This window comes from Sinocyclocheilus rhinocerous, unplaced genomic scaffold (genome assembly GCF_001515625.1).
Source record: "Sinocyclocheilus rhinocerous isolate Xijiao unplaced genomic scaffold, SAMN03320098_v1.1 scaffold834, whole genome shotgun sequence".
In the NCBI taxonomy this organism is placed as follows: domain Eukaryota; kingdom Metazoa; phylum Chordata; class Actinopteri; order Cypriniformes; family Cyprinidae; genus Sinocyclocheilus; species Sinocyclocheilus rhinocerous.
In genome coordinates this window covers 1,617,960-1,634,212 of record NW_015645089.1, presented here as the reverse complement: position 1 = coordinate 1,634,212, position 16,253 = coordinate 1,617,960, and the positions used below count along the sequence as shown (strand labels likewise).

The following is a 16,253-nucleotide window of genomic DNA, read 5'->3' as shown; positions in this document are numbered from 1 at the left end:
TTCAACCACACCTCCTCCCGAAAGCAGCTCTGCGTCTCATTCATTGAGATCAGACAGCCTCTCCACCCCATATTTTATTTTTTTTCTTTTGTACCTAATCAAAATAAGTACAGGTTGTCAAGACGACAAAAGTCATGTAGGGTTGGTCGCGGAGTTGCGTTAACCTTAAGAGAATAAAACAGACACAAAAATCCCGCACTACACTCCTACATGCATTACATCACCCAATGAGAATAAACTCAAAACAATTTATACTAGCTGTCAAGAATAATTCATTAACACACATTATGTAATGTTTGGAATGTTTCAGAGTCAATACAAGTTGTATATACAGTACTACCCTTAAAAGCACTTGTATTGGGCAAATGTGAAAGCAAAAATTCGCAGCTCGCAGCTTTTTGTTAAAGATCTTACATCAATCTTATTTGAGTTATACAGCTTTGTAATATTTCTATTTTGGCAGCTTTCGAAGTGTGTATTTTAACGTTTATATCACTGCTTCAGACTTTCATTGTCGATGCTTTGCTGCTTTTACTGTACAAATAAAGTGATAACAAGTCAATGTTATTCTCTCTGGAAATCGAGAGTTCACTGTATTGAACTCACAACATTCCTTTAAATTCTGATTCAGCAGATGTTCGCGAGGGAGGAGATGAACTTCTCCAACATTTTAATTACCTGACTTGAAAGCAAAACACAACTCAGCAGGATATAACTCAAGTCATGCGTGGGCTGATCTAGTTAATAAATCACTGCTGGAATTAGATCAGGGTGAAGATGCTACATTTCCGGTGATGGAGGCCAAGATGCATGCCAATTGTTTTTCTGCAGTTTTACTGATTATTATTTATTCTGTTTGGTAATTTTACAGTGAAATGTCTTAAATGGAATATTCACACACAAAGGTGAAACAAAACTTCTACATTTTCTAAATGATTCGTATCGGCTGTATACTAATCTGTGGCTAATTTAATGGAATATTATAAAATAGCTTGGTAAATCAATTAAATGATTGATTTGCACAGTGCATATGGAAAAATATAGTTTTTTGTATTTTTATTTTATTATTTAAAAAACAGTGACAATAACATGCAGGTGTATAGGTAGTTTGCTATATGCTAAGGTATATTTAGGCTTATACAATTTAGTTCACTTGCAGCAGAAATCATGTTTTTGGCATTATGGCTATAGTATGGAAATTCAAGTTCATCACATTATGTTTTTTAGAGACGGCTTAAACATAGACTGTCAACACAACTAGTGAGTGATGGATGCGCCTGTCAAGCAACTGTGTGGGATTTCTCTTTAAATATCTAATACCTACTTAAAGACCTGTTCACACAAAGGACGATGACGATAAAGGTTTAAAAATTGTTCTAAATTTAAAAGAATTGCACAACTCAACTATAATAATAACATCACAGAGAAACAACATTGTTGGAATCACATGCAGAATGATGAATGATAAAAACACTGACAGCCAATCAGAATCCATCCTGTTTTGAAGAGATTTAGATGGCAGACGACAAAACTGCAACGTGCTTATAATAAACATAATATTGAAATCGTGTGTTGGGTTGGATGCGAATATAGTTATTATTATAGTTATCTTTATCATTATCACTCGTGATGTGAACAGGGCTTAAGACTGGCGTGTTTATTTTCTCTGTAATTAAAAAATTTAATTAAAAAAGCATTTTTTGTTAGAAAAAGCACATTTAAATAAAGCATTTGGTTAAAAGTAAAGATTTTAACATGTATAAATGTATTTAAAATGTTAATGGAAAATAATGATTCGAATAATACTCGTCCCCATGTCATTTCATCATTTAACAAATGTTAATACTAAAATCTAAACAATACACCAATTAAACAGCAGTTTGTTGTTCTTGTTTGAATAAATGTTTGATTAACCTACTGTACTTACAGATAAATTATAGATATCAAAGACACAACAAATACAGTGATTGTGTTAGTAGTTTTGCGGTTTTACAGATACTGTACTGTATATGCGGTCGGATTCTGCGTTAAGCTAGTGCTCTCACTGAGATCTTAACTTTACTGCACACAGTCCGGATGGAATCAGTTCCACTGGCATGAGCAGTCCATTGGCTCCTGGTAGTAATAGTCCACCGTAGTGGCATTTCGAGTGCAGTACAGCTGAATGATGCGGTTTTGGAGGCCGTTCTCACGGCAGCACTTGCAGAAACGTGCATGACTGTTAATGTTAAAGTTGAAGATTGTGGCAGATGGACATTTTCCATCACATGAGTACACAGTCACCTGAAGAGAGAAATAAAGAGAGATGATGTTAACAGTAAACTCTCCAGAAGATGAATTACACTCTATTGTACTGCACTGTAAAAAATGACTGTGAATTTAATGGTAAAAGACTGTAAAAATGCTACAGTAAAAACCTGTTAAATGGTTAACGGTAAATTCCCCTACTATATACGGTGAAAAACTGTATTGGACATTAATTTTACGGTAGTATACCGTTTTTGGAAGTGAAAAGTACTTCAATAGGTTGGTATATTAACATTATATCAGTTAATTAAATTACGGTATTTAACTGTAAATTTAAGTTAAACCTAAAACATTGCTACCGTATTTTTTACGGTAAAATTCCGGCAACCATAGCTGCCGTTTTTTTACCGTAAATTTTACGGAATTTTTTTTACACTGTGTATTTCATAGATAATACAGAATAGAGAATAGAGAATCATAGTGTTCATAGCGTTCTTTCACACTTACAGGTGTGTTACTTCTACAGTCATCTTTTCTGATGGTGGTCCTGATGGCGACTCTCTTACAGGTTTTACCATCTTCTTTGCCTACACACACACACACACACACACACACACACACACTGAGAAACTGTGACTTACAAATGAACACAAACATGGCATTTTGTGTTTTAAGTCAACATGAAACTATATTTATAAGCCATTTTTCTTCTGGAATGTGACACAGAGTGGAAGAAAAGATAAAAATGTATTACGTTAAAAAAATTAAATAATAAAACTAAAAATTTAAAATGTACTTAATTAAAAATCGAAAAATTAGAAAACATGTCAACAGGACTTTTTTATCCATTTTTTTATCCATCTGGATTTGACTATTGTTATTTCTTATTATTGCTGTAACGTTACATTAACTAGCATTACATTATACATATAAAAAAATTAATTAATATTATTGGCCTGATTTCAGAAAGGCTGCATTACCTACTGTTTTATATATATATGGAAGAATGAGCAATATGTTCAGGAACATGCAATAAGACATTACATTGATTTTAAACATACTCATACAGTACTTATACAACATGTATGTGATATTTTGATATAACATTATTAATAATAAAATACATATTAAAAAAACTTATTGATGTTTAGTAGTGCATTTTCACAAGCTTAGAATATTCATCTATGATATGTGGCCTGTTTTGACAGCTAAACCAAGTAGAGTTTATTCTTTGTAAATGCAGCTATAATAATGAGTCAAACACACACACACACACACACACCCAAACACATTAACACAGCAGGCTCAGTGACTATTATTGCTGCACCTTGGGGGCTCCACTTGATTGACATGTTAGTTACCATGGTGACATTTGTCTGACAATGATCGAGTGGCACCATTGAGAACTGAACTTTTCACCCATATGTAATTTTTGTTTGTATAACAATGATAAAATGAAAGGCATTTAACTCTTTTGAGGGCAGTGTGTGAGTGTTATCAATTTCAGGTTCATTAATTTTGAAACAGGGATTCTGGAGGTTCAAACAGAGGACAGGTTTTGAAGATTTATCAGGGGGTTTCTGCAGGAAATCAATCAAAACTTCACAGCTGTGTGTCTGAGATGGTGGGAGGTGAGATGTGTGTATGCAATGCAGTTGTGTCTGTGTTTGTGTCTGAATTTTACGCAGATGTTCATGAGTGCGAGTATCATCATTTTTATGAAGGAACAGTTCATAAAAATGATGATTCTGCCATTATTTACTCACCCCTCATGTCATTCCACACCAATACTGATGTTTTTTCAATGAAAGTTCATTATAGTTCATTATGCTTTCAAGTCCCTTCCCCAAAACAATTAAAAATAATTAATAAAATAATATATTAATATTTAAATATTCAATAAAAGTCGATTACATTTCAGTGCATTGAGACTTTTTTTTTAGTAAAATCTAAGGGAAAATTTTTTAAAATGTAAGTCTATTTTAATAAGAAAACATTAAGAAAAATACATATATTCATATTAAAAAAGGTAATAAAAATAAACATCAAACCTGCTGCAAAACCTGCAAAAAATGCAGGTCATATCTGAATTAAACATAAGGGTGGTGCATGAGATTTAAGAAATTTTATTTAAATTTGTTTTCCACAAAAAAATATATATATTGTAAGAGTTTGAAACAACATGAGGGTGATTAAATAAAATTTCTATTACAGGCCAAATGTCTCACACACTTAATCAATCAGTTCACTCAAACTAAAAGAAAATAATGGCAAGACTGAAAGTGATAAGTGCAAAATATTTTCTTCAAAACACACACAATGTTATGAGACACAGATAAAGATAATTCAGTAGATGAGTGAGTACCTGTATCACAGTTAGTACTAGCAGTGGGTGTTACTGGACTAATGGAAAAAGGCAACAAACCAAGTCCAGCACCTGAGAAACACAGGGGCAGGTTCACAAACTCACAAGTCGATAACAAACTCTTTTGGTTGAAGTTGCTCGTAAAGCTTCCAGCACGCAGCGCAAACGCAAGAGCCCCAAACCAATGCGAACACACACAAACCTGCGCCCTCAAGCGCCCTCATGCGTAAAAAGATGCACAGACCCACCGCTTACACAAAAAATACATACCAGTTTGTTGGAAGCAAATATAGCACATAGCCAGCAAAGGTTGAGTTTGAGTTTTTCCTCAAAATCACCTCTGAATCCCTCTAGCATGCCATGCCAATGTAATCAACACCACTGGCTCTTATCTAAGAGTTTATTAAAAACAGATTCATGCACCATTTTCCAATATGCTTTCCTTGGTTTATAAGTAATGCAAAAATACATATACTACTATTCAAAAGTTTTGGGGTCAGTAATTCTTTTTAAAGAAATGAATACTTTTATTCAGCAAGGATGCATTAAATTGATCAAAAGTAAAGCAATTCATAATGTTACAAAAGATTTCTATTTCAAATAAATGCTGTTTTCCACTTTCTATTAATCAAAGAATCCTGAAAAAAAATGCATCATGATTTCAACAAAAATATTAAGCAGAACAATGGTTTTCAACACTGATATAAATGTTTCTTGAGCAGCAAATCAGCATATTAGAATGATTTCTGAAGGATCATGTGACACTAAAGACTGGAGTAATGATGCCGAACATTCAGTTTTGCATAACAGGAATAAATTACATTTTCCATTATATTAAAATTAGTTTTTAAACAGATATTCTCAAATGTAACAATATTTCACAATATTGCTGTTTTACTGTATTTTTTGATCAAATAAATGCAGCCTTGGTGAGAATAAGAGACTTCTTTCGAAAACTTTTGCTGGCCCCAAATTTTGAACAGCAAGATGTATATAAATATAAAAATGCAATTTAAAAAAAAATTATAAAATGCTTTTGCTATTATTAGTGATAGACAAATATATTGATCTACTTAGGATTACGATTTTATAAAATGCAACCCAAGACAATAAATGTTCAAATATTTGGTTGATATTTGTTTTTGTGCATTTCAATTAAATATTGTGCAAAATATAGGGATCCCAAACCTTTTAACCTATTCATTCCCATGACTTTTCAATTATTTTTCTAGTTATTGTTAAAGACAACTGGATAAGGATTTTAAAAAATCATTTAATAACGAATTCACTCACAAAATTCCAAGCCTATTAAATATTTTAGAGCTAAACACAAGCAGAATTTCATATTGACAACGAAAATATATTAAATGTATTATGTTTCTGTAACTTGTTTTTAGATTTGATCAATGTCTATTACTTTTTTAGGCTTAGATATCACATTATTTTAAAATTCCTTGACATTACAAAAATATGAGAACCCAGATTTAGCATAAATATCATTTGAAGTCATTAAGCTGATCAAAAACTGAAACATGGGCCACTGAAAAACCCATATTGGTAACTCAAACAAGTTATTACTGTACATACTGATTCTGATTGCATTCATCAGAACCTGTTTATACTGTGCATAAAGCACCAAGCTTTGACAAGAGGTATTTAAAAACCACAAACACCAATCCCATAGCACAAAATCCAGCTTGAGCCACAAAAGACAAAGATTAAGTTAAGAATGTATAGAGAGGAGAACCATATAGCAATCTGGCTTTCATTAGTATTCATCACAAAAACCCTGTAAGCACTTTGTTTTATGCTGAAATATATAAACTTCTTCCTAGATCATGGTGTGTACACTCATTATATTATAGAGAGAATTGAAAACAAGGAAAAGCACATGAAATTGAAACTGAAAGAAAAGAATGAAAGAGGCCCATGAGATGTGTACAGCAGCGCTCATTTTTTCCCCGGGACAACAGGGAGCATCTAACCACAACGCAACCAGCAGCTAGTAAAGCCCAGCACTGCTTCTCCATCATGCTGTTCCAAACAGCCCCCAGCATTCCCAGAAAGCACAGCCAGCCCCAGAAACTCTTACTTACATGTCTTACAGCAACCGTCCACATACGTTTGAACTATGCCTCCATTCTGAAACACAAAGCACAGAGCTTAGAACAACTACACAAGCTGTTACAGAAAAGCTATAAGAATGCATTGATTTTAGTCAGACCTGAATACATTCTGTGTCATTGAAAGGAGGACAGACCACTCCAGAGGCCAGAACTACTGCGCCTACCGCAGTCTCCATACAGTCAAAGCGTGTGCAGTTAGCCACCCATGAACTTCCTGCCTGCAAACCACATCAAAATACACTATCAGGTTAATGCATGTGAGGCTCAGGCTTTTTGGATTTCATAAAAACAATGATGTGGCTTTGTGTGTGTTTTTGACCTACAGTAGCAATAATTTGTGGATAAATTTACTAAAAAATGCCCCCAGAAAATCTGACAAAATTTCCATTTGTGCACATCCTCAAAGGGGAAAATGTTCACAAATACAGTGAATAATGTTTTTACCTTTTTTTTTTTTCTCAAAAATGCAGAAAGTTTCTTTCAAGGGTAAGTTTAGGATTGCATTAACACTATACAGCATACTGGATCATATTTAATGTGCCAATTTCTATGGACTCTAAATTATCAGCATGATCAAAATCTGTACTTTTTTAGCAAGTAAAAGGACCTTTTGTATAATTGTAAAAACATCTCCCTTAAGGTTGTGGTTCACGTGTCTTTTTGCTTTTAAATATTTACTTATTGTTATAAATTTAGCACAAGAATAACTTTTAGATCATTAGACAAGGTTCATCATTTTTCAGAGAAATCATGTTTAAATGTATCAAAAATTACATATCTAAGGAATATTTAAGGAATGTTTATTTGTATATCTGTCAATTACATTTACATTTAGTCATTTAGCAGACGCTTTTATCCAAAGCGACTTACAAATGAGGACAATGGAAGCAATCAAAATCAACAAAAGAGCAATGATATACAAGTGCTATAACAAGTCTCAGTTAGCTTAACGCAATAACCGTAGCAAGGGTTTTTGTATTATTATATAATAAATAAAAAGAAAACAGATAGAATAGAAAAAGAATAGAGCTAGCTAGTGTTAGAGGCCTTTTTTGCTTTTGTTAATTGTATAATAAATAAAAAGAAAAATTTTTTTTTTAAAGAAAACAAGCAGTAAATGAATAGAGTGCAAGTCTAAAAAGGACAATTTTTTTTTCAATTATATTTGCATATTATATGATCATAAAATTAAGCATTTAAATATTATCTTACTTATTGGAAGATATAGAGTGACAAGTATGTCTGCTATACTGTTATAAAGATCTCAATGATTCACATTACAAGCATCAGAATTTCATCTTACGTTTTGGTCATATGAATATCAGCAACTGCACCAAATTGCATATTTTTGCTCCTGAATAATATTGAGGTGTTTTTCCTTCTCGAGAATTAGCTTCATATTCTCTTATATCATATTATATGAGCCATAAAAGCTTGAAGTATCAAATATCAAATACTCAACAAAAACACATATGCATATAGATTTAAAAAAAATTTTGTCTAAAGGTTCAATAAACTCTTCCATTTCAAAAAAATTGATTTTTCTGACTATGATTTTATATGTCAGGCTTTACAAGGTTAACAAAAAGTACCAGATGGTGAGTGCAGATTACCATAAATACTTCTGTAGTTCCGTTTTCACTGGGATATGAGCATGAGATGTTTTTGCAGGAGCCACAGCACACATGTGGATCAGATGATGGGACATAAACCTGATGCTACAGTAACAGAAATATAAAATAAAATATTTCAAACATTTTTTTTAAATATAAATGCAAAAAAATACATAAATAATAAACTCATAACACACAATACAAGAAAATCCCATAATATTGGGAAAATCCAATGTAAATATAATACAGTATTGTCCAAAATAGGTTATATTCAACACTTCTGACGCATTGTTTATTCCCTGAAATCCACTTCTTGAATGTTATTCAAATTTTCTTGCACCAAAACCCTTAGATGTCTGAAAGTGGTGCTGCACCTCTGTTATGATTGACTATATTGTACACTGAAATATTTCATGTAAAAGACCTATTTTTTTTCATCTTATATCCCTTTTCAAATTCATGAATTTCATGGAAAATCATGCAACATTTTTCATATTTGTGGAAGTATCTGTTAATACATATATTGAAAGTTGCATTAGTCATGTGACTTACAGGCTCACACTTCTCAGAGCAGTTGGCAGTGGTGACCTCCATGGCGTAGAACCCGGTGCTGGGGTCTTTATGTGTGAGGCACTGAACGGTGTAACACAGTTCCCCCTCAAAATACTGCACCATAGACTGGCCCGGGTTCAATATCGTTACGCCCTGAAACAGACACACTTCTGCCTTCTCTACACACACATACACACAGAGACACATAAACAAGCACTTGTATTTCAGTTTCACTGAATAGTGTGGCATTTGGAGTGTGTTAGTGTTTGTACGAGTCTTACTGCAGTGATACAGTGGGCATCCACACGGGCCGCCGGGGTCTGGTTCCTCCACTCTCATTTCACCCTTTAACACAAAGGTCACGGTATAACACTGTGGTTACAGGAGAATTCACTATGGCAACAAAATGCACTATATATACACAGTATTCACACACAGAATACATTTTAAAACACTTACCGCAGTGCAGACAGGAAGTGTAACGTTGTGACACTGACATTCTAAAAACAACAAATGTTACAAATGAAACTGTAAGTATATTTAAAAAAAAAATACTTATATGACAGTACAATGGTAAAGTGATGGCATTACATGGGACTTTGATTCACAAACTACCATTTGGTGGGTAAAATGTTTAAATTTTTTTGCTCACCAAGGCTGCATTTATTTCTCAAAACAGTAATATAGTGAAATATTATTATTGTTTTCTATTGTAATATATTTCAAAATGTCATTTATTCCTGTTCAGCATCATTACTCCAGTCTTCAGTGCCACATGATCCTTCAGAAAAATAATATGCTGATTTGCTGAAATGTTGAAAATAGTTGCGCTTTCAGGATTCTTTGATGAATAGAACATTTATGAATACAATAGAAATTTGATGAAGAGAAATTAATTTGAAATAGAAATATTTTGTAACATTACAAATATCTCTACCGTCACTTCTGATCAATTTTTGCATCCTTGCTAAATAGTAATATAAATTTCTTTGAAAAAAATCTTACAGACACCAAAATTTTGAACGGTAGTGTACTAAGAATATCTTGCAATTTACACTGTACTCATGTACAAAACACATGGCAATAGCATGTTACATTTTAGTGTAATATTTCTCTATCTTTGTGCTTGTGCATGCTTTAGTTTAGCTTTATTTAGAAGAGAACTGTTGAAAAAATATCCACAGAAGTTTTCTAAATCAACAAAAAATAATAAATATTCACAAAAGGAATAATAGTGCATAAAGGGACAAAATAATGCCTTCTAAAATGTCAAAAGGAGAATTTGAGGGTCTGAGGATTATTCTGTAGTAAGTATAATTATCTTGATTATCAAAGTCACTGTTTAGATATCTAGGTAAGTGTGCATGTGTCCAGTACCGCAGTGTGTCTCTGGGCAGCAGCTGTCCGGCACAGGTCTCTTCACCAGCACAGCTCCAGGAGCACAACTCACACTGGGCTCAGGACACAGACTCGTATCACACACTGAAAGAGCAAGACACAGCCTTTAAACCCGTCATGTTTCTCCTTTCATTACGAAACACAAAATGACTGGGCACTTCAGTACAGTGACTGCTTGTGTGTTTGTTATAACTACCACAATGATACTGTGGACAGCAGTGATTAGTGGTGTTCACATCCACAGCCAGTATCTCTCCAGGCAGACACACTGGTACAGGGTCAATACAGGACTCGCACACTGCAAAACATATTCAAATTATTACTATAGCATGCCACAAAAAAATCACAAAAGATGAACATTTTAAGAGTATTTTATGTAAATATGTTTTACATTATAATGTATATTTTAAAGCATTACAAATAATTTTATATCTTTGTGTATTTATATACATTTATAATAAATTATTTATACTATATACAGGCTTCACAATTACTAAATATAATTATTTTAAATCATATGTTTAGTACATATATGTGTGTGTGTGCGCGAGTATAATTAAATACAAAAAAAAAACAATATTTTATTATTAATTATAATTTAATACAAACATGAATGTATTGTCAGCATAGAAATGAGAATGTCAGCTGTAGTATTCAAGTATTTATAATATATTATTACCACACATGTAGCTGTAGCAGCAAGCTTGTGCCCCTCTGACCTCCACCAGGAATTGATCTTCTCTGCAGATAGGGGCAGGAACACTCTGACATGCCAGCGGATCACATTCTAACAGAGACCAATCAGAAGTCTGACCTTTGTCCACTGACCAAATAAACAGCCAATCAGAGTAAGGATTACATGAGCTCTTACCACATCTGTATTCAGGACAGCAGGACAGAGTGCTGTAACCAATCACCAGCTTGTCTCCATTCTCACAGCTGGGCGCTTCACTCTGACAGATGGTGAGGTTACATTCTACACACAAAGACACGAGCATTAGTGCACGATGCAGTAGAAATACTGTACATTTTTAATGTGCATATCTGATTTGTTTAATTATTTATTTGGATGTTTTGTGCCATATTAACATCTAAGGCTATTTTCATGGCAAGAACAAAAACAGGTAAATACAATTAATAAACATATTTATACAGAGAATGGGGACAAACAAACAGGATAAATAATTTTCATGCAGAAAGATAAAATCTAAATGTTTTGCATGTATTTAATTAAGATTTTTGTCAACTTTATTGTTTTTGAAAGAAGTCTCTTATGCTCACCAAGACTGCATTTATTTGATACAATAAAAACAGTAATATTGTGAAATATTACTGCATTTTAAAATAACTGTTTTCTATTGTAATACATTTTAAAATGTAATTTATTCCTGTGATGCAAAGCTGCATTTTAAGCATCATTATTCCAGTATTCAGTGTCACATGATCTTTCAGAAATCATTCTAATATGCTGATTTGCTGCTTAAGAAACATTTCCGATTATTATCAATGTTGAAAACAGTTGTGCTGATTTTATTATTTTTTTGTGGAAACTGTGATACATTTATTCTCTTCACTGTCAGTTTAGAGTAATTTAATGCACAACTGCAAAGTAAAAGTACTAATTTCTTTCTTTCTTTCAAAAAAAAAAAAGACCCCAAACTTTTGAACTGTAGTACATATTGTATGTGAGATTAGCATTAGTGATTAAAGCTTTCCAGCTCATAGTATATTATATAAAAAATTAAATAAAATAGTACATCAAATGTGCCAGGATGGTATACTATTTCTGATGGATTTGTGAATTATACATCCATGTGTTTTTTTACCACAAATCTTCTTAGGACAGCAGACTCCTTCCTCCAGCACATCGACTGCATACTCTCCCTCCCTCTCACACAGCGGAGCAGGTTCATAACTGCAGTCGGGTTCTACAGGAACCACACTACCGTTCTCCAGACACTTGAACAGACAGCAGCCACGCAAAGAGTCGTTCCACACCTCACCCGGGGCGTATGGAGCACCATCGTTACCCGTACACACTGATCACATGGAAATAGCAGGCCATTATCACAACAGCACTTTATTTTTCATGCGAGCAAACACATAGTGTGGCATTCTCACCGCACTGGTCCTCGGTGACACAGAAGGCAGAGTCTGCTCGGTGCAGGATGGTACCGCTTTTACAAACGCACTCCTCTCTGATAGAAGAACAGGTGCTTTCCTCATAGTAATCTCGGTTTTGACATGTCCGAGTCTTACATGTATTCACACAGGGTTTATATTCTTTACCAGGAGGACATTTGAGTGCTGCATGTACAAACACATACAAATATGCAAAAGTGAAAAGAAATATGCTACCAGTCAAAAATTAAGCATTTAAGCAAAAACCTTTATGAAAATGCGTCCAAACAGTGTCTGTAAACACACTCACGGCAGAAGTTGCTTTTCCTCCAGCTGAAACAGATCTGATGCGTGTAACAAATGGCCACATAAGCAGCCAGGAAGTCACACTCATGCTCTTTATAATGTAGGTCACCAGCCCATATCTTATCACAGAAGTGTTCTGGAGAAACCTTCAAAACAACATTTGGAAAAATAATCCAATATAAAATGGTCAAGTCACATGTAGGGCAAGTATGAACTTTCACAAATTAAACACAAAATGTTAAATTAAAGTAAAAATCTGTGTTGTTTTAGTACTATTTATATACTATTATAGTATTTATTAATATTATGAATTAGCCTTTATTTTATATTTCATTTTAATTTGTTTGCTTTAGTAATTTTGTTATGGGCTTTTGTTACTATTTTTCTATTTTGCTTTGATTTATTTTTATTTTAGTAAGTTTAGTATTTCAACTTTTTAAACTTCAAACTTGTATTTACTTTTATTTAGGTTTTTTAGCTTTTATTTCAGGTGCCAATGCAACATTTACATTTTTTTATTTTTTTATACGTTTTTAATGTAATATTTATATTTTATTTATTTCAGCTTTATTTTAATTATTATAACTGATTTGTAATAGTTTAAGTTTTAGTCAGCAATAACAACATAGTTGAAAATGGGAGGACAAAGTGTAAAATATAAGAGTTAATACAGTATATGGGCCAAATTATGTATATCGAAAATGTAATGATTATTTAATTATTTAAAATGTGAACAAGCTAAATAAGATTTTATAGCTAATGTTGATCAATAGTATTTACAAATTACTTATTAAAAGCAATGGATGTAAATAGGACGCCTGCACATGAATATGTATTCAAGCTTGTGTGTAGTACCTTGTGGTGACATTTAGAGAAAGGTCTCTGGTTGAGCATGGTGAAACATTTGGAGCAGTTGCCGGTGGTGCAGTTGTCTCCCACTCTGCGGAAGTAATCTGTATCCTCTGACGTATCCACCATCCATCCGTGCAGAAATACTGGGATGTCCTCAATATCCCGGACCACTGTACCATTGGGCAGCCGCAGGTCATCAGCTGGATTACCATCACAACATCCTGAGAAAGAAAACAAAATACACTGGTAACAAAATACATCAAACACACTTACATGACCACAAATGACCGAAGGCTGTTAAATTATTAAAAGCAACATGAAAAAACACATTTAGCTTCTAGAATGTGACATATTTCAGAATTAAACTAAATAAATATTCATGCAGAGTGGGACATTTTTTATCTGGGTTTGGACATATTGTGAAAAGTAGGATATTATATTATTGTTTACAAATATGTTTCCCCACCCATGAAACCTGATTACATCAGCAGAAAAGTTTACATTTTGATGAAAGATTATAAAAGCATTTTTATTCTTTAGCACAAGCATGCATTGATAATTTGTGCACAATAAGATCACAGATACTGATTAAGAAAGTAAACAGGGACATATTTGATTTCATGGTCACTGTTGTCTACAAAGTGCAAGTACAACACACTGACCACAGAGCCCCCTAGTGGAGGTGTTATCAGGAGCCGTGTACTGTAGGACCATGATGCCAGTGCTGTGGTACCACTTTATGTTGATCCCACCAGGTGTATTAATGATGTACATGGTCCCGGTGTCATCAATATGGAGGTTCTGCCTTGTAAGAGGAAGCCGTGCCGTAATCTGGTTCACCGAAACCTGTGTCAGATCAAACCATTATTACTCAACAACATAAATCCCTTTTATGAGCCGCGATTAAGCGGAGACACAAGATGCATGAATTATGATACAATTTTGACTTTTAAATAAATGAGAATTTCTTTTGCCTGGTTAACAAATTTCAATTGCCATTTTCTTGGATTTTACTCAGTTTACTCAAAAACAAACAATTTGATATTATTTAATGGCTGCTGAAATAATAGCTACTAAAAATACAGCTTTGCGTTTTGTTGTGTTTAGAACAACACGACTTCATGACTAAACAGATAAAATCTTGCCAGCATTACCTTCCGGTCCAAGCGGTTGACCATAATTCTGTACGATTGCGTTGTAATGTTCAGCTTCTTAAAACACAGACCAGAGGTTCCACCAGAGGGAGTCTAACAGGAAGAGAGAAGGTAAATGAGCTTGTGATCCTCATTAGGATGATTAAAATAAAGAAGATAACATTTTAACACACTTACAGGTCTTCTGATGTAGTTCACACTCTGGAAGCAAAAGTCAAGCATTTAATAAAATGTGAAAAGTATACAGTATATAGAAGACAGTACATTTCTTCATGGTAAAGTGATAGCATGGGTTTACCTCACTGGTTGGACATTTCTCAATGTGACCGACCATTTTCTCTCTGGGCAGGTGGACCAGAATATAAGAACCGATATCATACAGAGCCACATTATTCCCATCAAACGTGATCACACGCAGGTCAGAGATTATAGAGCAGCGACCTGACAGTACACACAAACATTAAAAGCCAATAACATGATAAAGTGTTTCTGATGAACACTTTAACTTAATCAGTGTTGTTACTGTTAACTAAAACTATTAAAAATTGTTTTCATTAACTAAAATAGAATATAAATGTTAGATGAAAAAATTAAGGTCTGTTCACACCAAGAACAACAACAATAAAAATAACTTTATTAGAGTCAACGACAATGCATAATCATGTTCTGTTTATTATAAGCGTGCGCTGCAGTTTTGTCATCAGCCGCTTTAAATGCTCGAGCTCTTTAAAGTAGGATGGAGACTGATTGGCTGTCAAAGTTTTTAGCGTTCATCAGCTGAAAAAAAAAATCATTTTGAAAGTGATTCCAAAGATAATTTCTGCGTTATTACCATTGTAGTTGTGGATATTCTTATCAATTTAGAATGATTTTTAAAACTATATATTAAGTGTTATTGTTATAGTTATTAGTTATCGTGTGAACAGACCTTTAAACAAAAAAAAAAAACTTAAAGCGTTAGTTCACCCAACAATGAAAATTAGCCCATAAATTACTCACCCTCAAGTCATCCTAGGTGTATATGACTTTCTTCTTTCAGACGAATCCAGTCGGAGTTAGCTCAGTCACAAGCAGATGCTGATGTGAATTGTAGGAATAGTTTATGATAGTATTATATTTTAGAAAATATGTTTACAATCAAAAGGGGGTGAAGATCTAGAAACCCTGAGACCCACAATGGCATGGATGGACCTGATGAAACTTCACAAACTGCAACAACAGCTAGAAGGACCTTTCCAAATAGAAATGAATGGGCAATGGAAAAAAGAAACAAAAAAAAATAAAACTATTTTCATAGACTGTGGACAGCAGTCTTATCACCAAGATGGAAAACAAGAAATGAGAAATGCACAAAGACAGACTCTATGCACATGACACCAGAAAGAGACAAACATTGTCTACTGAATGCACACATGTGGACAAAGGACGTCCACACTGAGAGAATGGACACAATGCAAGTGGCAAAACTCCATTTGGGTTTATCTGTGAGTGTGATGCTTTGAAAAAAATAACCATTGTT

At 33.6% G+C, this 16,253-nt stretch overlaps 1 protein-coding gene across 1 annotated transcript in view; it reads right to left on the bottom strand.

Annotated features, from left to right (window-relative positions):
• Nucleotides 1–1,732: 1,732 nt before the first annotated feature.
• The window catches only part of LOC107705766 (otogelin-like protein), a 36,907-nt gene continuing 22,386 nt past the window's right edge, over nt 1,733–16,253 (bottom strand). The window contains exons 33-52 of the mRNA XM_016509218.1: nt 15,033–15,175; nt 14,912–14,935; nt 14,735–14,827; nt 14,243–14,426; nt 13,584–13,801; nt 12,733–12,874; nt 12,423–12,608; nt 12,128–12,340; nt 11,173–11,277; nt 10,981–11,088; nt 10,498–10,599; nt 10,281–10,385; nt 9,363–9,403; nt 9,185–9,248; nt 8,904–9,082; nt 8,352–8,456; nt 6,837–6,956; nt 6,709–6,754; nt 2,755–2,834; nt 1,733–2,283 (exon numbers count right to left, since the gene is read on the bottom strand). Coding sequence (XP_016364704.1) covers nt 2,083–2,283; nt 2,755–2,834; nt 6,709–6,754; nt 6,837–6,956; nt 8,352–8,456; nt 8,904–9,082; nt 9,185–9,248; nt 9,363–9,403; nt 10,281–10,385; nt 10,498–10,599; nt 10,981–11,088; nt 11,173–11,277; nt 12,128–12,340; nt 12,423–12,608; nt 12,733–12,874; nt 13,584–13,801; nt 14,243–14,426; nt 14,735–14,827; nt 14,912–14,935; nt 15,033–15,175 — 2,459 coding nt within the window. The 3' untranslated portion in view covers nt 1,733–2,082. The remainder of the gene's footprint in view (nt 2,284–2,754; nt 2,835–6,708; nt 6,755–6,836; nt 6,957–8,351; nt 8,457–8,903; nt 9,083–9,184; nt 9,249–9,362; nt 9,404–10,280; nt 10,386–10,497; nt 10,600–10,980; nt 11,089–11,172; nt 11,278–12,127; nt 12,341–12,422; nt 12,609–12,732; nt 12,875–13,583; nt 13,802–14,242; nt 14,427–14,734; nt 14,828–14,911; nt 14,936–15,032; nt 15,176–16,253) is intronic.